At 38.3% G+C, this 26,367-nt stretch overlaps 2 protein-coding genes across 7 annotated transcripts in view; one reads left to right on the plus strand and one right to left on the minus strand.

Moving 5' to 3' along the window:
• dnai7 (dynein axonemal intermediate chain 7) lies at positions 1-7,944 on the plus strand. 2 transcript variants are annotated; one of them, XM_048154951.1, is made up of 16 exons: positions 1-142; positions 418-435; positions 716-803; positions 891-982; positions 1,130-1,234; positions 1,322-1,459; positions 1,946-2,080; positions 2,165-2,268; positions 2,343-2,637; positions 2,727-2,835; positions 5,141-5,304; positions 5,391-5,577; positions 5,694-5,908; positions 6,529-6,687; positions 6,821-6,934; positions 7,017-7,944. In XM_048154951.1, exons 1-16 carry the CDS (start codon positions 140-142, stop codon positions 7,290-7,292), a joined length of 2,202 nt encoding a protein of 733 aa, XP_048010908.1. In that variant the 5' UTR covers positions 1-139; the 3' UTR covers positions 7,293-7,944. The 2 variants fall into 2 exon arrangements, with proteins under 2 accessions (XP_048010908.1, XP_048010909.1); XM_048154952.1 differs by lacking the exons at positions 1-142; positions 418-435 and adding an exon at positions 488-517.
• Positions 7,939-26,367, minus strand: part of LOC125244730 (lymphoid-restricted membrane protein) — a 27,821-nt gene continuing 9,392 nt past the window's right edge. For 3 of the 5 annotated variants that reach the window (XM_048154926.1, XM_048154925.1, XM_048154928.1), the window contains 22 exons: positions 26,119-26,270; positions 23,083-23,194; positions 22,267-22,591; positions 21,410-21,462; positions 20,731-20,818; positions 20,366-20,516; positions 19,866-19,944; positions 16,976-17,022; positions 16,746-16,828; positions 15,709-15,911; positions 15,397-15,475; positions 15,226-15,283; positions 15,075-15,102; positions 14,477-14,617; positions 14,109-14,243; positions 13,870-14,014; positions 11,360-11,403; positions 11,202-11,270; positions 11,064-11,116; positions 10,672-10,758; positions 10,389-10,508; positions 7,939-8,805 (listed from right to left, as the gene is read on the minus strand). In XM_048154926.1, the coding sequence (XP_048010883.1) occupies positions 8,547-8,805; positions 10,389-10,508; positions 10,672-10,758; positions 11,064-11,116; positions 11,202-11,270; positions 11,360-11,403; positions 13,870-14,014; positions 14,109-14,243; positions 14,477-14,617; positions 15,075-15,102; positions 15,226-15,283; positions 15,397-15,475; positions 15,709-15,911; positions 16,746-16,828; positions 16,976-17,022; positions 19,866-19,944; positions 20,366-20,516; positions 20,731-20,818; positions 21,410-21,462; positions 22,267-22,591; positions 23,083-23,194; positions 26,119-26,270 (2,511 nt within the window). In that variant the 3' untranslated portion in view covers positions 7,939-8,546. The remainder of the gene's footprint in view (positions 8,806-10,388; positions 10,509-10,671; positions 10,759-11,063; positions 11,117-11,201; positions 11,271-11,359; positions 11,404-13,869; positions 14,015-14,108; positions 14,244-14,476; positions 14,618-15,074; positions 15,103-15,225; positions 15,284-15,396; positions 15,476-15,708; positions 15,912-16,745; positions 16,829-16,975; positions 17,023-19,865; positions 19,945-20,365; positions 20,517-20,730; positions 20,819-21,409; positions 21,463-22,266; positions 22,592-23,082; positions 23,195-26,118; positions 26,271-26,367) is intronic. The other 2 variants (XM_048154927.1, XM_048154929.1) reach the window with 2 other exon arrangements.

The raw sequence follows: 26,367 nt of genomic DNA on the forward strand, positions 1-26,367 counted from the left end.
TGAGTACACTTTTAATGGTTCTTTGTTAGTTTCTTCTTTGTATATTGGGATATTTTCTATCAGCCGTTTTGTTTTCTATCTCGCGTGCGCCGTTGCCATGGTGATAAGACGCCCGCCTGCTGCCTGATAGCTTGTCAACATGGTGAGTCAAGTTTTCCCAATGTTTTTGAGGGGAAAATAGCGTTAAAGCAACAAGATATATGCGTATGTACTATTAATTATATTTTTAATCGATCTTGGCTGCTTATTTAATGAAATATAATTAGCAAAAGCGAAAGTCCCAAGACAAAATATTCACTTAGCATCCTGGCATCTGTTAGCAATGTCTGTTTGATTTATTATTTAACGTTACCTTTGACATTTTTTTCTGAAATGTTTTCCCTGTAATCTAGTTATTTCTTTTTTGTTTTTCAACAGCCACCAAAGGATGGAAAGGTGTGTTGTTTGATGGGAGTCAATATGTTGTTAACAGCTTTCAACTTTAATTTTGTTAACATTATTAATGTTTGTTGGTCAGGTAGGCTTTATTAAAAATAAAGTACATATTTATATATTCATTTTATATTCATATATGTCAGTAATATAAATTATGTAGAATAACATTATTAGTAAATGTAACAGCAATACATTTTAAGCTCAAAAATTGTTTCATTAAAAAGGAAATTAATAATCTGCTCACTTTCCACATCATAAATAATTTGCATTTTGTATCCAGTCTGCAAAAAAGAAAGGAGGAAACATCAGCAAGGCTGAGAGGGAGAGACTGCAGAGAGAGGCAGATGAACAAAGACTGAGAGAGGAAGGTATATCTGCAATTTTAATTAAATTAAATTAATTTTAAAATAGTTTTTGATTGATAACAAATCTGTATACTGTGTTTTGTCCTGTAGAAGAAGCTCGTCTCATTGCAGAACAAGAGGAGAGTGAACGGCTGGAGAGGGAGCGAATAGAACAAGAGAAACAACAGCTACTTGAGTTAAAGGTCTGGTGAACTCTCATTTGAACATTCACAGTTGTGTTGCAGACATTTACCTGCAGGCTTTAGTGCATATGCAGCTCTCTGTACTGATGGATTGTGTGTGACAAGTTTGGATGCGATGACTGATTGACGCCTTGTCCATGTCCACAGGACAGAGAGCGCAGAGAGGACGAGCTGAATGAACTGCGGCACATTCTAGATGAGAATCACTCTGCAGTCACTGAGTGGGAAACAGAATGCAGGAACAAAGCTAAGGTACAAGACTTCATTTGGAAGTCTCAAGCTAATTCTGAGGCTACTGTAAGTATGTTACAGGATGATTTGTTCTTTGATATTTATTAGTGGGAGCGTTACATGCGTTGTGACGGCAGTCCAGACCCATCTGTGTTGCCGGAAATCAATTCCTTCATCAGTTTGTGGAGAGAAGACTCAGAAAACCAAATCCAGAGGGTCTTGGAAAAATGTGCTCTGTCTCTTCAGGTGAGACCTGCTCTCTGTATCTGTCATTTTCATGGTTTCAAGTTAATTATTGATGACTGAGGTGATCCTTATTTTAACTTAAGCATGTATGTGTCGTGCACAAGAGGCAAGAATCAAATGGGACAAACCCCATCTATTTAGTGCATGTTTGCATAGAAATAACAACACAGCACAGTTGAATGCAAAAATGAATGGCCCTTTAAAAAAAAAGAGAGAACGCTATTCCATTGGTCTGGATGCTAGTTATAATGATAACAATCTTTATAGTTATCGTTCTTTGGCCTTTACTGTACATTGAGTCATATCCAAGCAAATTTTAGAGACCACAGTATCATAGAGATGTAAGGGTGGGCTTTTTTGACTTCTTAACCACACTACCAACCATATAGCAATGCCCTGGCAACCACCCAAAACATTGTAGCATCATGGTGGTGAGTTTTATGGCAGATTTTCTTCAGAAAATCTAAAACAATTTCCCTTGGACAGTTGACAGACGAACTGGACTACCTCTTGAGTGAGGGTCCTGAGCCATGCATTGCTCAACAGTATCGAGAAACAATCCTTTGTCTCCAGAGTATAATCCTCTACAAACTCAACCAGGCCACCGAGGAGCTTCTGAAGGTGCGAGTTCTTCTGAGATCTTCCCATGCAGCATATGTCTATTTCAACACATATTGGATATAATATGTTTTGCTTCCCATCCAGTTTGCAAATTCTAATTCTGATATTGAGACTGGCAACATGCAGACTGTAGTCCAGGATGACAACATGACTCTTTGTCTGTGGGCAAACCTCAACAAAAATCCAAGGTTTGTCTGCCTTCATGATGAAATTTAGGCCCTATTGTAGGATTAAGGAAATACTTGACAGTTCATGTTTCCAGGTTTAAAGGTTACCGGTTTGCGGAGGTGGGTCTGGGCTTCGAGCTGCCGAAGCCGCTGGCTGTGTGTGACATCGCTGTTCGGATCCTTCACACACGCTATGACCACCTGTCTCACCACAGCGAGCGTGAACAGGTCCAAAGAAGGAGATCCATGATGGAAAGCATTCTCACTTTACCATCTGAGACTGCTGCAGCGGTGCAAGATGGGAAGGCGGAGGGAGAGGGGGATGAGGGAGATAGCTCAAAGCAGGTGGAGGAAGAGAGCCGTTCAGTCAGATCAGAGAGCAGGAAGATGGTGAGTGAGGCTTTGATCATGTGTACACTATGTACTTGTTTTCTAGTGGATTCTGTCGCTGACAATATCAGTGTGTGTCCATGTGTCAGAGTGCTGTGAGTGTGATCTCAGCTAAGGAGGGGAGGAAGAGCTCTAAAGTCAAGCTGTTAGAGGAAGGAGAAAGTCAGATGGAGGCAATCGCTACAGGATTAGAAACTGGTTTGGTCCCATTTTACTTTCTGATTTTTCTCATTCAAAGCTAACTTTTTTCCTTCTTTCTTTATATGAAACGAAATGAGAAGAGAATGAAATCTTTGTCACATTAAAAAAAAAACATTTATAATTTGTTTTAGTTAACTATGATTATTTGTAGAATACCGCCAAAGCTTTAAATTATAAAATGGATTGTTCCATATTTGAAAAATAAATGTAAAGTTCCCATATATTAGTCAAAATATGCACATCAGTTGAATTATAATAATAACATACAGAATTAATGGGCCAAGTACAATGTCTTTAATATTATCAGACAGGCCAACTGTGGCAAGCAGGGAACACCAATCGAGTTGAACTATACCTAATTTTCCAATAGCGGTCATTTTGGTTGTCGGCCATTGTCAATTTTGTTGTAAAATTGTATATTTTACTAACGCGTTGGCGTATCGTTACAAAACTCGGTATGCGTCTTTGGGACCATGCCCTGACGGTACTCAAAATGTTTCAGGGCAGCACCACATTGTGGTCAAAAGTTATAATGAAATTTTCAAAAAATGCTAATAACTTTTGATTAAATTAGCTTATTGTAATAAACCAAAAATAAATAAACTAACGTCAAAGTCCCTTTAAGACAAGTCATTTCACTCGGCGGCCATCTTTGAAACGCCTCTCTCGGGCATCCTGGGCATCATGCAATCTCTTTGAATGGGGAAACATTAAATTCTCCAAAACTGTTCGCCAACCTTACGATTAAATTTCATATTTGAAATCACCAATGAAATCTGACAACAACCGGCTCATAAATTTAGTTTCTAAACGCTCGAATCATGACAAAAAAACGGTATTTTTCAGGCTGGATCAAGCTAATGCGCGTCTCTTCGGAGGCGCGCGTCTGACTGTTTCTATAGAAACCGGTGATTCTAACGGCCGCTGAAGTGACGCGATGACTTTACCAGTCGGCGATTGGCTCTTATTTAGAAGGCGGGACTTATTCCGCCATATTGCGCGTTACACTTTCTCCCATTCAAAACGATACGAGTGACACGTCTTGTGTTATTCTATAGTCTTTGCTAACGTTAAACAAAAGACGCAGCTTGCACAATCTACTCCTCCTTGATTGTCTCGTTAAGATGATGCAGATGCGCATTCCAAAAAAGAGTGTTTTTTTTTTACCCCTACAAAGCTCTCACTCGGAGGATAAACCCTTTGAAGGGATTAGGGCATAGGGATGAGCCCTTCCGAATGGAACGCAGGGATAGATATCAATTTTGCCATAGTTGGCTGAACTTCCTGTCCACCATTTTGATTTTCTTTAAAAACTCATCCTAGACCGTTTGTCCAATTTTCACCAAATTCAAGACTTCAGACAGTGCCGACAAAAAGTTATGGATTTCCTTTCTATAGACAAAACTATTTTCATATACCAGAGCAACAAATTTGAGGCATGATGCCAAAATGACTCTAAAGGCTGTATGTCTGCAATGCTTTGACACCAAACTTTGCATGTGTCATTGTCACCTTACTCTGACCACACAACATCAATTTAGTCACAGCGCCACCTATCGGCCAAAAGAGATAAACCATTAAATCAAATTACAAATGACTATATTTATGATTTTTCAGCCTTTTTGCCTAAAATCATCTTAATATGCCTTTAATTGCTCATTGTTGCAGTTGGTCTGATGCTTCCAGCCTTGTTGGCAGGACTTATCCTGCCTTTGTTCTTGGCCCCTTAATTGCTGCTTGCAGCTATATTTATTTTATTGTGGTTATTATTAATTGAGTATGTATATAGACACTGGTGTTTTAAACTGCTGCCATGATTTTATAAAAGCAATAAACCACAGCAATCACACATCTGTGACTGCACAAGTTCGAGTTGAGATCTGTATTAGCATCTACATATTATAGTTGCTTTGTTGCTTGGCATAAAAATCCTAGAGTTACACTACTGAACTGTATTAAGTGGCAAATTATGTTTAGTCTAATTATTATTATTATTATTATTATTATTATTATTATTATTATTATTATTATTATTATTATTATTATTAAACTATGCTTTGCATGGCACCTAAAAACACTGCTTACTCATACTAAAATCTTAGGCATTAAAATTGTCTATAAAAATGTAAAATTAATTTGATATCCAATAAATCACTGGTGTCAAAATTCTATACTCCTTTTAATTAAATAAAAAAAAACATACTGCAAGTGAATTTAGGCATCACAAAAGTATAAAGTATGAAAGATAGATTTTCTTTTGAGATCTGCCAAAGATTACATTGTTATTTTAAATTGTTTCTAGATCAAAATGGCTCCAACCCATCACCAGCTGAACTGGTGTTTGAAAGTGCTGACATACATATAGTGGATCTGCAGCAGTTCACACCCTTGGGCGGAGTCTTCTACTTTGATGTCTTCCATCTACCACCCCAGTCTCGTACAGTGAAGGGCTGGGAAATGAGAGAGGTACATCTTGGGTTGTAAATCAGGGACACTCTGCAAGATATCATAGAGAGTGTATTAATTATCATTTGCTGTTGTGCTTCTCACAGTTGTTAGAGACTGGTCTCCAGGTCTTCCCCTATCCCACAGAGCAGTCTCGCATTCAGAGCTCCACCTCAGTGAGGCTGGATGAACACAGTAGCACTGTTGCCTTATTGCCTGTAGGGGTCACTGTAGCTCTGCCTGACTCAATATCGTTTCTGGAGGATCCTCAAGTGGCACGCTGGGATCCTATCGGTGAACAATTCGCACCACACATATAGTATATGCGTCAATAGATTTTATATTGTATACATTCATATCTTAGTAGAGTATTTTACCTCATGCCTGTTGTTGGTCTCTGATTTCTGCAGGTCAACACTGGCGGACGGACTGCATCTCTGAGACAAATTATGACGCAGAGACCCGTAGCATCTCCTTTCGGATGAATGCATTCTATGCCTTCACATTACTGCAAGAGTCTTATGCTAATATGCCTTTCCAGTCATGGGAGCTGAGGCCTCTGGGCCAAGACTCAGCATTGTTCACAATCACTGGAGCTCTTACTGAAGTCAGCATCACCATCAAGGCAAGAGAGGCCCCATTCAAAGATATGTAGTTTAAATTGTGGGCCAGATTATTAGAAATGTATTCATGTTGGTTTCATATGGTTTTGAAAAAACATGACTTAAAATTATATAAGCTAAAACAACTAAAAAATCAAGATATTTTTAGTATTTGGTTCATTTTTATAACAAATATACTTCTTTCTAGTTATGCCTAGCTGTAAAATATTTTATTGGGTAGAAATTGTGAGAGGGTCCTTTAAATATTGTTGTGGAAAATGGGGGGTGGGGAACCACTTCTCTTATATTTTCATCAAATATTTAAACTTATTATATATATGACTTTGATTTGGAGGACAGAAGTGTTTCAAATATTAAGAAGCCGAATAGTTTTATTAAAATACATTCTTATCACTGAGATTAACTCAAAATTACTTCATGTATGAATTACATTTTTAACATAATTTTGAATATATGAATAGACAACAAAAAAGAACATCCTGTCATTGAGCCATTTAATTTATCCAAGCCTTCATTTCAAGGCCAGATTGTTTTTGATACATGCCGAAGGCTACTAAAAATGGTTTGCCCTCTGTGTGCAATCACCAGTACTGAATGATAGCTTCAATAATTTGATTCGCAGGATAAGCAGTGTATGCTGCACATGGAGCAGACAAGGGACCTGGATCATCTTTTAGGGAAGTGGATGAGCCCCTCAGAACTGAGGAAGGCCATGAAGAGAGCTGGGATCAATATATTTGTGAATGAGTATTCAGACAAGTATGTCAGCATCAACTCGAAGGTAATAAAGGGGCTGAATTGCCTAAAAGCCAATTCACTCATTTAATGTTAAACAGACCAGTTATAGAAACCCATGGCATGACAGCTTTGAGCTTACCTTATATATATATTTTTTTATACATTCTCATTTTAAGGACCCATTAATAGAGCACACAGTGTATGAACAAATGGCCCTAATGTCCTCAGCAGTGGCTTTTTCCTGGAGCCGCTGGAACACACAATGCGGACAAGAGCACCTTGTTCTTCAGGCATGTCGTACACTCCTATAGACAAACTGAAGCACTATTTTAAGCAGGCAGTACCTCTGACCTTTAACCTTTTGACTTGTAGGCATGTGAACAGCTGGAGGCAGAGCCAGTGGCTGAGGAGGCGTGGTCTCTTTACCTGCTGGGTGCTCAGAGAAACCAGCATCTGAAGATGAAGGAGCATGATAGCAGCTTCTCTCCTGAACTTGCCGAGGGCACAGAGTTCCACTCCACCTTTCTGCACATGCTCAGACAGGACATGAGCATCGAGGGACAAGCTAGAATCCGTCAGTCTCACTATCTCTACACAGACACTGTACAGAGGCTCCTGTGGGCAACACGTGTCCTCACATATTCCTGAGACGAGAAAGCATACACACTAATAACATTTGACACCTGTTTTGAACTTGTGATAGTCATTGCAACATCTTGATAATATGCTGAGGATATGAAATGACACCCTGCATACTTCTCTATATAACCAGCAAGTGGAGCCAAATGATTTTGAATGAATATTTCTGACACCAGCAATAAAATTTACAACAAAATCAATTGCAAAAAATATTAAGACCACCGGGCTAAATCATTGACATTGAGGAAATGTTTATAGTGCCAGAATATAAACTCTCAGGTGAATCTCATCAAATCTGACAAAAACATGACCAGACTTACCCTAAAATAAAGTTAATTTTAAATAAAGAAATTACATATAAAGAAATTGAATTTTTGAAGGATCATCAAGATCTTTTTAGCAGTGTGAACATACTATATTTTATATATAGCCCCAGACATGTTTTGGTGAGATTCTCCCAAATTAGATTTATTGATTGTTATACTCATGTTGAATTAATATTTGACATTGATTCCATTGACCTCATTTTATATCACTAGCCTTGGATGAACAATTAAATGTAGGACATACCCAAACACGATTATTAAATATAAACAGACTGACTGAAGCCTCATGATTCATTTAGCTTGTTGTCCTGCAATAAATAGTGAAATTATTTGGATCAGTTTCTTTTATTGTGCAAAGTTTCTCTCCCCCCCCCTCTTTGGAACATACAAAAGTGTATGAACATTTAACAATGAACACCAAACCAACAGCTTAATGAGGTTAAAAATTATGTGTTTGTAACAATTAATAGTATCAGGGGAAAAAAAAAATCTACTGCATAAAACTGTAAAACAATAAGTTAACAAAAAGAAAAAATATTTTTTTAAAAATCTCAATACTCTTTCAAACGTCCCATAAAAATACACTGATCAATTTCAAAATGTTTAAAAAAGGCAGCCTTTTCAGGCAACCGATGTATGATATTTGACATTCAGTTGTTGCAGTCTGCTCTCGCTCCAATTCAAATATTCACCGTGTGATTGGCTGGCACGGAGTGTCTCATACAAATGCCTATAATACACACGGCATCCAAGCAGTCTGCAGTTTTCAGCGCATCTCTCTTAAGACGCCCACGTTTCTCTTTACCTTCAGTAAGAAATGGTCAAATAGAGTTCTGTTAGAAGGACAGGCAGCAGTCTTGCATCACAGCTTGGGTAGCCGGAAGAGTTTTTTTTGAATGTCAGGACCGGCTACTCCAGCCTTGCAGACCCCCTGGTGTCACACAGGGGGCTGGGCGTTGTGCCTCAGCCCAGTATAGGGCCACAGAAGCTGCTGGATGGTCATCCAGGAGTCCCCGGTGCCCACAGGTGCTGCATCTACTGCAGGCTGTAACATCAGACTCGCCAAGAGGGCCAGTAGAACAGCTAGCACTACAAACAAGGCCACCCAAATCCAAACGCCCCTGGTGCCTCTGGACACTGCAGGCCTCCCCTCTGTCAGACTGGGTGGAGCGTGATCTGTTGGGCTGGGGCTGGGACTGGGATGGAGAGTGAAAGAGATGATTAAAGAAAAGTACAACAGCATACCTTCAGCAACAAGAAGCAAAGTGTTTTCTTATGCTAAACCAGGAAGGAGCAAGTAAAATGTTAATGTTATTGTAATCAGCTGCAGAAAACTTTATATATCTTTAGGCCAGTAACACATTCTGTACAAGCAAGCAAACACAGACATGGCAAAGAATAGCAACCATGTGGTCTCGTACATACTTAATGTGCATTCATCAGGAATCAATAACACATGAAATTGAGCTTACATAGCTAGAGGCATTCACATACACGTACTTGTATAGAGTATGTTCTGTGCCTTATTATTAGAAAAAAAAAAAATATATACAAAGCAGATCATAAAAAGCATCAAATTAAAAAACAAAGAAAAAAGGTCAGTCTGAATAGGTGAGACGGCTGAGGCGACCTGAAGAGAATAGGCTGAACATTTAAAGGAATGTGAAAAATAACAGCTGTTACTGAAAGCAATGTTTGACAAAGCACATGATAAACAAGGCAAATATGAATGTTCTGTGATAGACCGATACATATATAGGTCACGCCGGGTAGTCGGCCAATACTTTACCATTTTGAGGTCAGCCAATAACTGATTGGGTCGATTAACAGAAGCAGCTGCAGTTTCAAAATATACCAGCTAGGTCAATTTCTTCACCTTCATTCTTGAGTGTTTATTTAAATTCAGTGAAGTGAGTTTAATTGCCATTTTACTGGTTTTCATATTTTATATTTTATATATACACTACAATTCAAAAGTTTGGGGTCAGTAAGATTTTTGAAAGAAGTCTCTTATGCTCACAAAGGTGAAATATACAGTAAAAATACTGTAGTAATATTGTAAAAAATAAATGACTATTTTAACATATTAGATATAATTTATTCCTGTGATGTCAAAGCTGAATTTGCTGAATGATCCTTCAGAAATCATTCTAATATGCTGATTTTGTGCTCAAGAAACATTATCAATGTTGAAAACAGTTGTATATAACAGTTATAGTTATATTACACACATACACACAGTTATATTACACACACACACACACACATATATATTATACACACACAAAAAAAAAAAAAAAAAAAAAAACTTATTGACCACAAACTTTTGAACAGTAGTATACATACATAATTATCTCCATCGTTCTCTCTAGTTATCGGTCTACCACTCATCCTGTTTTTAAGAAAATACCCCAGATAATGTCAGCACACAACTGTGGGATCAAAGTATATTGGCAGATGCCCGCTACTGTCCACCAATGTGGAGAAAACAAGAACTTTTTGTCTTTTCTCCGAAACCACAGGTGGACTGATTAGATTATTTGCTGAAAACCGAAGCAGAATACATGCAGTGTGTCACAATGTGTGCTTAAGATAAATGCAAAGCTATTTAAAATTATGGGTGTCCAGCGTCCATTAAGAACATAATTAAAGTTACTTTTCCCTAGCTTAGCTGTAGGAGAAAAAGGCAGTGACATTATTGACAGCAAACCCTCGATTTGTAGTAGATAATGCCAGGAGGCTGAAGCAGAGAAATAATGGAGGCGGAAGATACACTAACGTCTTAGTCGGCATTATGAAGGAGGTGATTTTGATGCCTAGTTCTGTTAGGCTACTCCTTCTGTCCGCTGGTTCCTCTTTCTGCTCCTCCTCCAAGTGAGAGTCTGTTTCATATCCATACCTGTGCAAAGTTCACACTGCACTGAGTGTCCACCATCTTAGCTCAAGGCCTCCATTGTGGGTCTGCATGACAACCTTTCGATGGCACATTTGCTTTATGATTTTGACAAGAAATCGATGCAAAAGACGAACGGTACACAACAGTTCTTCACGCGTGACCTTACCTATTCATCAGAGTGGGCTCGTCAACGTCGGCCCAAGTACCAGAGCTAACGAAGCGCTTTAGAGGTGGCCTCTTGGCTGTCATGATCCTGTAAAGCGGTTGACACACAACCATGACATCCTTTCTCGCAGTGCAAAGAAGTGCAGAAGTTTATAAAAACAATCAGCATGCAACTCCAGTAGAGTTCATGGGTTCGATTTTCAGAGAACATACTGATAAGTGTGTAATTTCAATGTTTTAGGTCGCTTTCAATAAAAGTGTCTGCCAAATGAATAAATGTTGTTCTGAGAAGTTTTGGGTCACACCAACTCTTGTTTTCAGGGGGGGTACAAAGTAAAAGGCAGTTGTGTTTTGTGGACCATGCAATCTCAAAAAAAGCATCTGTACACTTACCATGGTGACCGACGGGAGAGCCTCTCGACCTCAGTCTCTGCCATGTCTTTGGGCTGTGAATTAGAAACCACTGTTTATTCAGATGTTCCACTTCTCTCTACCAAAAGCATCTCTCTAAGTAGTAAGTGGACTATTCACCATGTCAAAATGGGTCTGTCCTCCAACGCTGCGGGGAATGGTAGCTATGCTGATGCGTCGGCTAGTAGTCTTGGGACAGAACACGTAAAAATCAGTAAAAATAAACTCTTCAAGCTGATCCGTGACCTTAACATGGTGTGTTTTGTGCCATAACTCACTTTGAAAATGTTTGAGGTTGACTGCTTCTTGTTTCTAAAATCATCTGCAAATACAAAAGAAATCTCATGTGATTAAGGGTAGGGACACACCAAACCGAAGCCAAAGAACTAGCGCTAATGAAACCCGACTGTGTTGTCGCTTCACATCGGCTGCATCGTGACCTGCGTGTTAAGGAGGTAACAGTCTATTTAAGCAGATATATTTGTCTATATTCATCATTCAAAAAGGGAAAGCGAAACTGTAGGTATGCAAACCATGAATAAAGCAGCACTTGTTTACCGTTTTGAATATCAATCATGCTGATCACGATCTTTATTCCACTCTGCTCTTTATTATGAAAATATTCACGCAGTGGAATGCTCAGGTAAGATGACGTAAAATTAGAAAAGCCTTCTGTCTGTGCTGTCATGCCTTCTTAACTGCAGGGTTCCTACACATTTTCCATTTCAAAATTCCATACTTTTCCATACTCAAATTTCCAGACCTCCTTCCAAACGATTTGGCGCACCAAAAATATCCTCGTCGCTTTATAATGTTAATATTGAACCACTGTACTCACATGAACTGATTTAAATATGTTTTTAGTTCATTAATGGATCTTGAGAGAGGAAATGTCACTGCTTCATGTTTGTAGTCTGGGTCCTACAGTCTTTTAGTGATTTTTAAATTAGTGGTTGATTGTTGAAATAAAGTTCTGTATTCAGTATTCACGTCTATGCCCTCCTCTTCTTAAAAAACACGTACCTGTGTGACTTTTGTTGGGGATTAATCTACAAGAACTAATATATTCCATGTTTAACAAGTTGGCATGACTTAGTTTGTTTCCCTTTCCAACCATACCACTCACTACATAGGCGTGAATATTTAATGTGTGTATTAATTCGATACATTTACTTTATAGAGATCCTTCTGTGATTTATCCATTCTGCTCTGTGTTTGCTCTGTTCTCGACATTGGTTGTTTGTATCAAAGTATTTTTTATAGAGTAGCCTACGAGTACGAGTAGCACAAGCGAAGTATGACAGTTTCCGTAATATTTTAGAAATGTCAAACTCTATAAACATATTTGCAAAGTGAAGAGAGGTGAAAAAGGTGACGCGTAGAAAGTAGATAGTTGTAGGGGGGTCTGGGTGCATCCTCCCCCAGGAGAAGATTTTTGTGATTTTTACATGTAAATGAAGCATTCTGGTGCTCTCTGAAAAGAACATAAATGGAAAATACAACATTTGCTTCAAGTAAAAAAAAAAAAAAAAACACATTTTGGCACCAGGGCTGAGCATTGACAAATTTCACAATTGAATGCGATTTTGATTTAGAAGCTTGCAATTTGATTTTGATTTGATTACCTTTGATTCAGTATTGATTAATTTGGGGCCTATCAGGTACAGTACATGGCAAATTTCCTCAAAGAAAAAAATCTATCAACTAATGCTGTAAACTATACAGGGAACCACAGATACATCATTATAATATTAGGGTGAATTGGTTGTAAGCTACTTACATATAGGCTAAATTACACATAAGGAAGTTTTTAACCCATTTAACGTTATAATACAAGTGACAATTATTTTTCTACTAATTTTTTTTTTTATGTAGGCCTAAACATTTAAATGGTGGCTGTCATAAAACAGATTTATATATTCAATATCGAAGCACAATGAATATGTAATAGACTATAGAGCATATATTTAGCAAAATGCTCCTCTCAAAGTTCATTTTTGTAGCTGAATAATGTGTTTTTGGACATTGAAAGGCTTTTCTGAGGTAGGCTAAATGTGACATTTTTACAAGCTGTTTTATTGACGCCTTTCTGAGGTTGAAACACTGATTGATCGATTGCATGTGACATGATACAGATTTAGGTAAGTTGTACTGTATCTTTCAACATACCTTCGGATGTTCAATCATGTTTATTTTGTGTTGTAACTAGTAAAGCCGAAGAGATGGCTGTTTCACGAGCGCTACAGCGATCTATGACGCCACAGAGCACCAAGAAAGATCGTGATTCACTCCAGTCTATGAGAAAGTAGCCCATTTGCAATTCTTATGAGAATCTTGTGACACACTCACTCACCCCGAAAACCACAAAAGTGACTAGTTTTCACCACAAAGTGACTAGTTTGCAGGTATAATAAATTAGAAAACTGAATAAAGGCAATAGTCTGGAAACACAAATATTTTTCCATACTCTGATTTCTTTTTTCCATACTTTTCCAGACCTGGAAATTACTCAAATCAAATTCCATACTTTTCCATACTTTTCCAAACCGCGTAGGAACCCTGTAACTGGCTTTCATCACTTTTGCTCTTATTCTCATGCACAGATTAGTTGCCATCAAAAACGATGCCATCAGAATATAGCCAATGTTGCAGAACAAACCAAAAAAACTAAGTCGGCTGACACTCAAAAATGGCCTGACATTGCCCACTGGCTTGGTGTGTCCCTGGCTTAAGACACAAAAGTGACTGATATTATTGCTTTTTTTGTTAATTATTATTAGTGACTTACCCCTCTCAGAGGACCCAAAGGGCCTATCATTTGGCGTGAGGTTCTCCCTGAGCTCCAACAGCTCCGCATGCTCCTTGGTGTACATCCTTCTCAAGTTCTCCACATGCTGAATCATCACCTCCACCGTTTTACCCACTCTGGTCTCCTACACATGCAAGGAAGCAGAGACGTAAACAGGCAAGCTTCTTTGCTAGATTTGGCTTGAACTAGCCCACTAAAGCCAGAGTTAACACACAAACCTGATGAATGGCCCCAAGCATCTCTGAACGGCTAGACACTCTGGTCATGGACTGGATGAGGATCTCAAGGTTCTTCTGCAGACGATGGATGATCTCCATGGACTGGTTATCCTCCTCACACCGTGGGATCAAGGCCTATAAACAAAACACACAGTGTTATATTCAAGCTACTTATTCAAACAGAGGAATTCAGATCAAATTTGGGAAGAAATTACATTTCAATAAGAATTTTCTGTTGAGAGTTGAAAAATTCATTGTGCTGAGCAGAGGACTACTTGGTTGCACTGACAAAACACACTTGCTCTAAATGTACTTTCTAAAGAATAAAAATGATTTTATGCCTGCACAGAGTGCACAAAATGTCAGACCTGCAGTAGACCTTTACAACTGTTGACTTCCTTGCGGACGTTCTCCTCGGCCAGGTCCCGTGAGCGTTCCTCCAGGCGTAGCCTCTTCTCCAGTGTGAACATATCACATTTGAAGCCCAGAGAGAGACGGTGGAACTCCGCCTGGTAGGAGAGCACACGGTAAACACTTTAAAAACATTTCACACCGAGGAAGCGGATATGCTTTTGTAAATATTTTAGCTCATTCACTAATTCAGAATGTAGTTCAGGTCTGTTTATAACATATACCATTATAACTATTCTGCAGAATTCCTTGAAATTCGCCCCCACATTTATTACGAAAATGTAAAAACGTGTTTAGATTTTGGTCTAGTTATGAGCTACCAATGTAAATAAAGATATAAACACATCCAGCATAATGCTGCCATTTCAAATGAAGTCACCAATCAATCATTACTATTATTATGCATTTATTAATAATGTGTAGCGGTCTGCATTTTCTTCAGCATATTTTAACTTTTTTTTTTATGTTTATGTCTTTTTTTTCACATTTAAAAATATGATTAAATAGAAATACGCTCTACACACTGACATGGGACTGAATGAAAAAACACCTTACCTCAATCTCTTTGTCACTTGGCGACAGGCTGCAGATGAAATGCGCATTTCAGATTAATGGGAACATGAATATGTCAAGTGAATCATGCGAAGGCATTCATGAATCAGATTAAAATTTATGGATATCAATTCAGTACACAAAGCATTATAACCTGTTCTTGTCATCTTTGGTGGAATCACTGGCATTTTCAGAGAAGACTGATGTGTCACCTGAGGGTGGAGGAGGAGACTGACATTGAGGAAAGACAAGACAATATCTTATGTAGAACTAGATGAGAAAGAGAGTCAGACGGAGAGAAAGCATTTTATCTACAGTCATGTACCTTCTTTTTCTGTGGCCACTGAAGGCTCACCGTCCTCCAAAGCTTTTTGTTCCTCAATGGCTTCCATACTGCTGACTTCCTGTAAGAGGACCATTTTACTTTGTATATGCAACACAGACATGTCAAATTGTAGTTTACACTGAGCATCTGAGATGGCATGTTATGAATGTTGATTAATAAGAGCACAAACCTCTTGTGTAATTAGAAGTATTTCATGAAAGTATCTGGAACAGCAGGTAGGACTGCATTCGCCTGGCTTTCGTTACATCTTGTTTAGTTAACACTGTACATGCTGGTGAGAGTGGCTCTTACCTTCTTGAGCTTGTTCCTCAGAGTCAGGGGGTCTTTTCTGGAGCCTTGCACAGCAGGAACTGTCGGAAGAATTCCCTCACTGGCAGTGGAGTCAAAGGTCATGTCCTTTGCTTTTTCAGAAAGACCCTTTGATGAATCAGGTGAGGCTGTTGAGTTTGAATCAGATGTGACCACTGTCCTCTTACTGTCTGCCTTGTCTTTGTCTAAAAAGGAATAAAGAAAGGAGAAGGGACAATTTGAGAGAGAGTAGCTCTGTTCTGAAACCTAGTGAGCTGGCAAGCAGACAAAGATAAATATTGCAGACTTATTTAATAATTCAATACTACTAAATTGTTTTAATAAATAAAAATGGATTTTCCCTAATATTTATGTTTGCTATTAACTTTTAGGCTTGGAATATTGCACAGTTTTAGTTTTATTAAGTTTAGTACTTCAAATAATATTATATTTATATTTTTACTTAACGATAACACTGTAGCTCACTAGGTTTTGCAACAAAGCTACAGAGTTATCAAAGGTTCTTCATTGGTTTGTCACAATACCAAAATTTCAGTAGCCAATAGCAGTACAGCAAGATTTCATGATTCTCAATATTAATTTTAAATCCACAGCAAAAGCCAAATGCTACTAAACATATTAAAATTTATATTTTGCTTTTTAAATAAATATGAACAATGGCATGCAACCTTCAAGTATTTGTCAATTAAGTACTAAGGTTTTCTAAGTAAATATTAAAGTAAACAGTCAGTAATGAAAACAAATAAATGAATAACAGTTGCTGGGTTTCTCTTTTTCTAGTCAGTATAAATATGCAATGGCAAATCTGCATTTACATCGACCGACTTCATTTTGACCAAGAAGAGCATCTGATTGTTGCAAAAGCAGTCGTCCTTCAGTCATACATTTGGTACATGCATACCAAAATGAGTCGCTTCTCTGTACTTTTGTTCCGTATCTTTTTTTGTATTAAACTGTTGATGGAATACAGTTACATTTGACATCCCTACTTCAAACATCAACAGGGAACTTCCTCCTACCTGGCGAGTTAACCTCAGTTGACGTCACCTCCACCGCCTCTGGCATGGCCTCCTCTTCCTCTGCTACTGGCAACAAGAGATTTCTAAACAAATAAATAACAACAAACAATACAGCAACTGTTTAAGACATGCAAATTACAACACTAACACGCTCAGTCCAGGAACCTCTGCGATTCAAGTGCGTAATAAATATATTGAAAAATAATCAGTTGCATAGAGGAAATACTCACTTGTCCGATTTCGCAGACACTTTAGAAAGCTGTCCCTCGCTCAGTCTCTATAGGTGACAACAGCATGGCATTATGACACAGTGACACACTCTGAGCAGCAACACATATACATTTGTGTAAACCACTGTCTTGTGCAAATAAGCATCACACACGCACATAGTTCCATACCTGTCCCATGACATGGCAGATGAAATATAAGAGCTACACTCTGCTTTACAGAGAGAGAAGTGCTAGATACTTACATAATGGGTATGAGAGCTCTACAGCTGGCAGAGAAAGAGAGGATGGTAAAGACAGGAAGAGAGAGAGGGAGTGACAGAAAGAGAGGGAGGGGAGAGCACTTGTACTGGCAGAGTTCATTGAAGTGGGAGTGAAAAAGTGCTATACTTGTTCCAAACATACTGATGGAAAACCACACACACAGCCTGAGCAACATATTTTATCATCAAGTTCATAAAACGACAGCAGAATAACAATCAAACAACCAACAAATAACACCAAAAATGGTTGCGGGTCTGTTCCGGTTGAGTCACAGTTACCAGGGAAGAAACAAATGCATGCTTTATTGGTTAGTCAAACTTAGCAAAGTTAGATAGAAAAATAAATAGGCTTATGAAAAGCTTCCCATATTTCCTGTTGACGTCAAAGGCTAAGCACCCAATCTGTCATTTAGTAGAAGCTAGCCAAATTAGGCAGATCGCAACATGGATGCCACTTGATGTTCAGTCTAATTTCTAGTTAATTTCTGCACAACCTGTTAAGGACCACTTATATACACTACAGTTCAAAAGTCTGGGGTGGATAAGACATTTTTATGTTTTTGAAAGAAGGCTCTTATGCTCACCTGACTGCATTTATTTGATCACAAATACAGTAATATTGTGATATATATTAGGGGTGTAATGGTACATGTATTTGTCCCAAACCATCACGGTATGGACGTTGTGGTTCGGTGCATAGAGTCTGATAAAGAATATGGTCAGTCATAGGCAATCCACATTCCAATCCAGAAGGGGACACGCGTGGTAATGCAACATTGTTTGCTAACTACCACAATAGGTAAAAGCAGAGAAGAACAGATGATCTATGCATAGATGCGTTTACATGTAATCTCTCAACCAGTGTTTCAACCGTGGAAGGACGTCAATAAAACAGCTTGAGAATAATCTCTCACATAGCATTACATTTACCTCAGGCAAGTCATTTAGTGTCCACAGCATGTTAGTTCACTAGAGAAATGAACTCTAGAGGGGAGGATTTCATTAAATATATGCACTATATTAGCTTATATATATTCATTATATTTACTTTACCTCTTAGTATTGTCTCTATTTAATATATGTTTATATACATTTATCAAAAAAAATAAATAGTAGAAAAATAATTGAAAAATAGATTTAGAAGTTAATGCAAAACTTGCCATATGTGCAACACATGTTTTTTTATTTGAGTGTTGATTATTATATCTAAAAAAAATTGTTGTTAATTAACCTTTAATATTATAGTAATGTGCAAGTAAAGGCTCTCTGTATATTGTTTCAGGCATTAGCTGAGATAACATTTTTAGGATTTAAAAAAACCTAATTATAATTGAATGTATTTCAAGAGACACAATTTGTTCAATAAACCATTGTTTAATAAAATGGAAGAAAAAAAAAGAGCAATTTTATGTTTAGTTCTCCCCCCTGCTGTACCAAACCATGACTTTAATACTACGTACTGAACCATCATGTTTGTGTACCATTACACATCCCTAAATACATTTTCTTCTGATTTCTGATGGGTCATGTGACAGAAGACTGAGTATGGCTGGAGAATGTCTGCTGTTTATAGCCACCATTACTCCAGTCTTCTGTCACATGACCCCTCAGAAATATGCTTCTAATATGCTGATTTGATATGAAACATTTCTTATTATCAGTGTTGAAAATCGTTGTGCTGCTTACTATCTTTTGTGGAAACCATGATCTTTTTTTTTTTTTTTTTTCAGGATTCTTTGATGAATGGAAAGTTCAAAAGAACAGCATTTATTTAAAATAGAAATCTTTTGTAACATTATTTACAGTCACTTTTGATCAATTTACTAAGCATTCTTGCCGAGTAAGATTATTAATTTCTTTCAAAAAAAAAAAAAAAAAAAAGAAAGAAAATCTTACTGACCACAAACTGAGGCTTTTCCATAAAGCCATACCAGAATAATATTAGCTATAGGACAGTCCATTTATCTCTTACGTACACTGATGTCTAGTAATGTGCTACAGTACATATTCATAGAGGTCTAACACTGCCCACTCTCTATGAACTGAATAGCAGAAAAGCCCTCAGATGAAGTGCAGTTTATTTTGGTAGCACTCCAAGTTCACCAAAATCTCTCCCCCATCTTATCATTATAAGTTAACAAATTACATGAGACAGAGTCAACAATGAGGCAATTAGCATAGTGCAGGTTAATAAAATAGTTTGCATCAAATTCTGGACAAACAAGCAGGCAAATTACACTTATAAAACTATGCTGTCAGATGTCAGGTGCTTATATAAAATTGCAAAGCCGCTCACACAAAGCAATTCTAAACACCGAAAGCCCAAGAACATCACATCGATAAGCGAGTGGGCACATCCTCTCATGAGCAGTCATTCCTGCTTACCGCCATCCAGAACCCTCTCAAATCAGCCAAATGCGGGATTCCCTTTACAGCACAGCGGAAATGTTAGCTACTCTCTCAGTACACTGTACTGATAAACAGGAAGTTTTTTGCAAATTAACATGACAAGAGAAAAGGGCAAAACTACAAAGAAAGAGAAACACAAAAGGGGAAGTGAAAGAAAAGGCTAGCGGCGTTACAAACGCAACAAGCTTCCCCCTTGGTTTCCTCAGCTTCCTCAAACTGACCTGCAAGTCACTCATGTCGGTAGTGGTGGCCGCACGCTCTACCTCACGTCCTCCGTTTGTGCCCACAGACTGCTGGGTCCTGACCCAGGAGGAAAGAGAAAGTTTGTTACTATATTGTTGTGCAGTTTTTTGCGATTTTTCAGGATGCAGCTGCTCTCAGTAAGTGCAACAGCATTACGTGCGCTCCATCAGTGCATGGATGGGGCGTCTATGCGAGCCTGGCCACACAGGTGCATGGTGAGCATGCAAAGCGAGGCTCTGTCAGTAGTAATAACTCCTTAATAAGTCTACACAAAACAGCCCAACACACAGGAAGAGAAGACACACATTTGACTAGCAAATGTGATCTTTGGGTGTGTGGGAGGCATTTCGAATGAAAGTAGACCATAATTTCTTTTTGGTGAATCATTAACTAGCATTTCATAGCAGTGAGCCAGAGAAAATCCACAAGAAAATGATGATGTATGGAAATTGTATGTGTACAAAAAGAAGTGTCTCACCTTCCTGTAATGGAATCACCAACTTCAGGCTGGCCCGTGGAGACAGATACCATCTCAGTGGTCACAAGGGAGGAAGGTTCAGTAGATGAAATGAGAACTTTGACTGAGGTCACCGGTTCATGGGATGTCTTGGAGCTCAAAGACAGGTCATCTAGAGAGTAAGTGGGAGGAGTTTGTGTGGACATAAAATATGCAATAAAAATAAAGTCACCTTGTCATAAAAGGAACATTAAAACTTTAATTTAGTGCAATGAAAGTCATTTTATTAAATTCAAATGACAAATGAAATATATTTCATTCACATATGTTACTAAAATGATAGAGAGCATTAATCAGAGAAGGACAGTGAGAAGAAGAGCTCTTACCAGCACAATGACTGTGGGTGTGAGGCAGAGGAGCAGCCTGCCCGTGGGCGTCCTCAGGCCCAGTGCATTCTGGGAGTCTGTCTTCCTCCTGCAGCAGCCAGGAAAAGATTCAGAAGGCCAGCAAAAATGAACCTTTACTCTGCCAGAGAGAACGACTCCCCAAAGACAACATATTGTCTATGGATACTTTAAATGATGGGCGAAAATCCACACTTCAGACATTTGCAATGCAAATTGTGACAAGTTCATTCAGGTGTGAAGTTCAATACACTGTCAATGTGTCTCTATGTGTGTACACTTGTTCTAAGGGTCATCCAATTTCCCGCTAGCATTCAGGAAACAGCATTCCCTAGTAAAACTCCATCACCCTGAAAACAGTCAGTCACATGTCTGACCATGCCAAACACTAATTGTCCATGACACCAAAAAGAACAATGTGGCTTGGCATGCATAACACATCACAAGGTCACTAAAAAATGTGTTTTTGAATTTCACAGTCAGGCACTCTGAAAGCTTGTATTTTTGAAACCAAACCAATGAAACGCTTTGAATAAAATGGTTGATCTTGCATCACTGCGTCATAAGATATGATCACAAGAATGATAACCTATTTCCACAATTATTTAATTTTCTGGTAGTTTGTAGAGAGGGATTATGAAGATGAGAAACAGAAATATACCTTTAGAGATGTGCAAGGCTTCTGCATTCCTCCCACACCCTCAAATGGAGTTTCTGAAAAAAAGAGAGAGAGAAATGGCATTTTTCCTCAATGTCATGTCCAGTTGTTATGTATCGGGTTTATGAAGTGACCAATCTCTGATGGCTAGTCGGCAGTCATGCAGCGAAGGATGGGTGGAGAATAAGGTCACAAGGTTTACTTTACACTGCTAACCAAAGATGGCAGAAAAAGTGGAGAAGAAAAGCCAAAAAAGGTCTGGAGCTAGCTAGAGTGACCCTGCTTTTCCAGCTTGTGTTTTAGATTCAGGGATGGCTGCTTGCCCTGTGTCACTAGGGATTAAGAAAGGATTAAATAGCCTAACGAATCTGACACAGGCTTGTTGTCCTCTAGATGAGACCTTTTCTACTAGACAACTATGAAGTCTCACACATTATGTGAAACTATTCTTCTTTAGAGAGTGAAAGATTGTGTATTTTTATCATCTCTAGTCAGAAGCATTTACATTGTGACTGTGCCTCAGATGCAATCAACTAAGGTGTGAACCAAATGAAGAGATGTGCTACACTACTACCTTCAATAAATTCTTCTCCCCACAAGAACTTTGGTTAAGCTTACTTATTTTATGTATTAGAGAAATCGAATACATTGGCGAGCCACCCAAACAACTGCTCAGCCAAATACATCAAAATCTAACAAGATGAAAACCCTACCATTTAGGTCTGTTCCTCCATTTATAAAACCTTCTTCATCTTGCAATTTCAGACTGTAGCTTTGAAACTTCTTCAGAATCTTGTGCGCAAACTAAACTGAATCCTACTATGGGATAAACAACCCTTACTAATTAATACATTTCTCACCTTGCGATTCTCTGTCAGTGGTGCGGTCTGGTAGAATTGTCTTAGAGAGTGTGAAGTCTCTTTGTAGCTCTTCGGTCTCTACTCCAGAATCCTGTGTTGCTTCACCTTCTTCTTCAGTCCTTCCCGTGATCTTCTCCTTGTCCCTCACAGTCTCTGTGTGCTCCTCCTCCTCTTCCTCTTGTTTCAGGGCCTGTAGTTCCTCTTCATCACAACAGAGCTCCTGAACCATTTCTTGGTCATGTCCGAGCTCTTGTAAAGGAGGTGACTCAGACAACACATATTCCTCATCCCATTCAAGAGAGGGTCCATCCAGCTCTTCCACAACCTGAGGATACACAATACCACCAGTCACATGTCATCAGGTGGTGATAACAGCTCTACACAAACACTATAATAAAACAAGGTGGGCTTCCTCAGCTGAGCTTCTTGAGTCTTTGGAACAATATTCATTGTGATATACAATAAACTGGATTGGAAAATAATAAAAGTGAATCAAGCTCAAGACATGTGGCAAGTTCTGAACATAAGAACATTGTGGGGTAGTTGGTAAACGGCGTCTAATCTCTTGAGATGAGTTCAAGAAGAAGTCAAGATTCAAACTGGCTCACAAACCACACTTTCCTCCTACACACAAAGCTCCCGGCATCTTGTAATGAGACTGTAAAAGTATCCATCTGTGATCTGCAGAATCTCGCAAAAAAAATCTTTATTTCTGTTTTGCCCAAGGCTGAATCTAAATCCGTCGTGAGTTTTAAAGCCCACATATGCTGAAGCATGTGCAGGCAGTGAAAGCAATCGTTTGATGAGCCTCAATACCTGCTGTAGGTGATCCGGTGTTTGGCTGCTGGCCTCTCTGCTGTCCAACGGAGCCTTTAGTCGGTCGAGTTCCTCTCGCAACTGCTGCTTCTGGTTCTCTTGCTCTTGTACCCTAAAAAGGCAGATGAAAACCATTGAATTCACAAAACTCTAAAGATTGTCTTTACCTAACCAAACTCACTATAATACAACTTATGCATAAAAGATTAATGCAACACAAAAACACAATTATTCTGGTTATTGCACATAAGACAATGTTGATAAAAGATATAAAAGAAATACGTCAAGAATTGTATCCTGACTCTTTTAATCAAAACCTATTTGTGAGTTGCCCAGAGGTCGCGTTAACCGAAAATGATCCGTCATTGACGGAATTTTTTTAACATTGACGGAAAAATCTGAAGGCCGTCCGTCACGTTGACAGATTACACTGAGGTTGATCTATTGTAAATTGAAACTGTAAATCACATCCCTGTTCAGTTGGTGGTGAGTACGCTCCAATGTAGCAGCAGAGCACTGGATCCAGAACAAAAATGAAACTGGCACAAATCTTTTGCTATGCATTTGATAACGCACAGTCGAGTACCCAGAAGCTACAACGATATATGACGCCACATTAAAGAGCGCCAAAACGGTATCTATTGCTTGAATTTATTAATTACATGGACTGAATTTTAAATCTGAGACTTTGTTCCATATCAAAAGCAACACAAAGCTTTCAGCCTATTGCGATTTATTGGGTGGGAGGCGCACTATGCACTGTTTATTCGTCAACTGAAAAAGGCATATAGCCTGGGATTTACGAATCGATATTGGTCTTATGAATGTGACCAAAACAGCAAGGAGACATTTTAATTGTTTATTAATAAAGTAATGTTTTCTGAATCAGTGTCGGCGGCAAAGATGAAGTTGACATTGACTCTTCTCATCTCCTCATGGACGCGCTTAGAGAGAGAATGCACAATTCATTCGGTTTATTCTATATAAACAGAGTAGCCTATTTCTTTTTGTTTTGAATTATTTCATTTTCGTTAAAGTAGATATTTCATGCTTTCTATAGAGATATTTCTCATGTCTCTGAGGCAAGCAGCCTATAAGCTGAGTTTCAGTTCATTCATGTAATGTTTCTAAAAATGTTTCTACTATATTTGCTTCTTATTTATTACATCCAGGCAATTGGTTGATAAAACATTGATTAAAATTAAGATACAATTTTTACAAAATGAAATTCACTTTAAAGAAAGGCTTTCTACAAAATAAAACTTTATGAAGTGGTCAAAATCATGTCTGACACACTCCATGTCTCCCGACATACTGCGCATCTTATGATGCATCTTACTCATGCTCTTCACTTTTCATAAACAAACAGATGAATTTAAAACATAACATAGGACTATTTAAACATAAATATGAAACCACGTTTTCTTTAATAGCTACCAACACGTACAGAGAAATTTCACGTGTGAATTACCCATCATTTTTCAAAACAGTTCAAATGTGAGCAAAAATAAAAGCAATTAAATGTGTTATTATAATTAAAAGATGAAAATTAAAATGACGGGTAATAATAGATTATGATGGATTTTTTACAACCCTGCCCGTCAAAATGACGGACAAAGTTACAGTCTAAAGCAACCTCTGGAGTTGCCTAAAAATTCTCCTATTACACAGACCAAACTAGATTTCAGTGCAGCTTGAAAACATTTTTATAAGCACTATCCCTGCAAATCCTCAGTACAAGTCTGAACTGTTCACAAGTCCTACAAAAGCGAAAGTCGGACATACTATACCCAATCCGCAGGCCCAAGCAGTGTCCCATTGCTTTTCCAACCCAATCTTAGAGCACCACTGGACTCTGGTCATTGGACTGCATCCCCTTAACTTCCCTGGCTTCTCACAACAGCCTTTGCCTTTTATTCACAGTACGCTGAGTGCCATAGCCTTGAAAACCGTGTTATGTCAGATAAGAGACACCAATGAACCAAAAACAGCTTGACGGGGTCAACCAGAACAGCCCCTTGACAAAAGCTTCTAGAGACATTCACATAGACATGGACTAAATTGGTAAAGCTTCACACCATAATCCTTCCACTGCCTAGAAAGGGGTGATGTTTCAATCTAAATACACTGTGGTTTAAAAAAAGTGCACTTATCTATGCATTAAAAATCATTGCCATTTGCAATCTAAAGGCTTCATAGTCTCTGTTAACTGTATGACCATGCTGCTGTTCTGTACTACCAATATTCACTAATAAAATCAAACTAAGTCTAAATTAAAGGGATAGTTCACCCAAAAATGAAGATTCTGTCATCATTTACTTATCCTTAAGTTGTTCCAAATCTGTATAAATTCCTTTGTTCTGCTGAGCACAAAGATGATATTTTGAAGAATGTTGGTAACCAAAGAGTTGATGGGCCCGATTTACTTCCATAGTATTTTTTCAATGTCAATGGGTCCCATCAACTGTTTGGTTACCGACATTCTTCAAAATATCTTCTTTTGTGTTCAGCAGAAGAAAGAAACTCATACTGGTTTAGAACAACTTGAGGGTGAGTAAATGATGACAGAATCTTCATTTTTGGGTGAACTATCCCTTTAATTTAGACTTAAATCCATTTCGAATGATAAATATTAATGATAATTAAGTAGTTTAGAGTTTAAATCCATTTCAATCCAGTGGTACCAGTAAACACTCCATCTACTGGCATTCACATCACAGCTAAGAATACTTGGTCTTGTGGCATTTACTACAGCTTAGGTGATTGGCTCAGAAAACCTGCTGTCATATTATCAAAATTTTGTGGGCAAAGTCCATTGTCTATAGTTAATAGTGTATGATGTAGGAAGCACATTTCACACAGAAGTCACTTTCAAACCAAGCAGCTTTTGGGTTTCAAAAATTCCAGATCACAAAGATTTCGACTGAAAAAAAATTCACTGAACAGTAAATGTAGAGAAAAAAGAAACTAACATTTCAAACTGTTATCAAAAGATAGCTAATAAAAACATCTCTGCTACCAACTCAGTCCACTCACTTGACAGACAGGTGCAGGATCTCGGTACGAGATCGTCGCATGTTGCTGGCCATCTTCAGAAGCTCCCTCTCTAGAGAGTCTGTGTACTGGTCCAACTGCTCCAGACTGCGGGTCCAGTCACGCCTCCTCTGTTCAAGCTGCACCTCCAGGCCCTGCAGCAGTTCACAAGATCAACAATGAGGCTCAATGAAAAACGCAACACACAGTGTACCAACTAAGTCATTAATACCAGCTAAATCTTATTGAATG

Source organism: Megalobrama amblycephala, linkage group LG14, assembly GCF_018812025.1.
Source record: "Megalobrama amblycephala isolate DHTTF-2021 linkage group LG14, ASM1881202v1, whole genome shotgun sequence".
Classification (NCBI taxonomy): Eukaryota; Metazoa; Chordata; class Actinopteri; order Cypriniformes; family Xenocyprididae; genus Megalobrama; species Megalobrama amblycephala.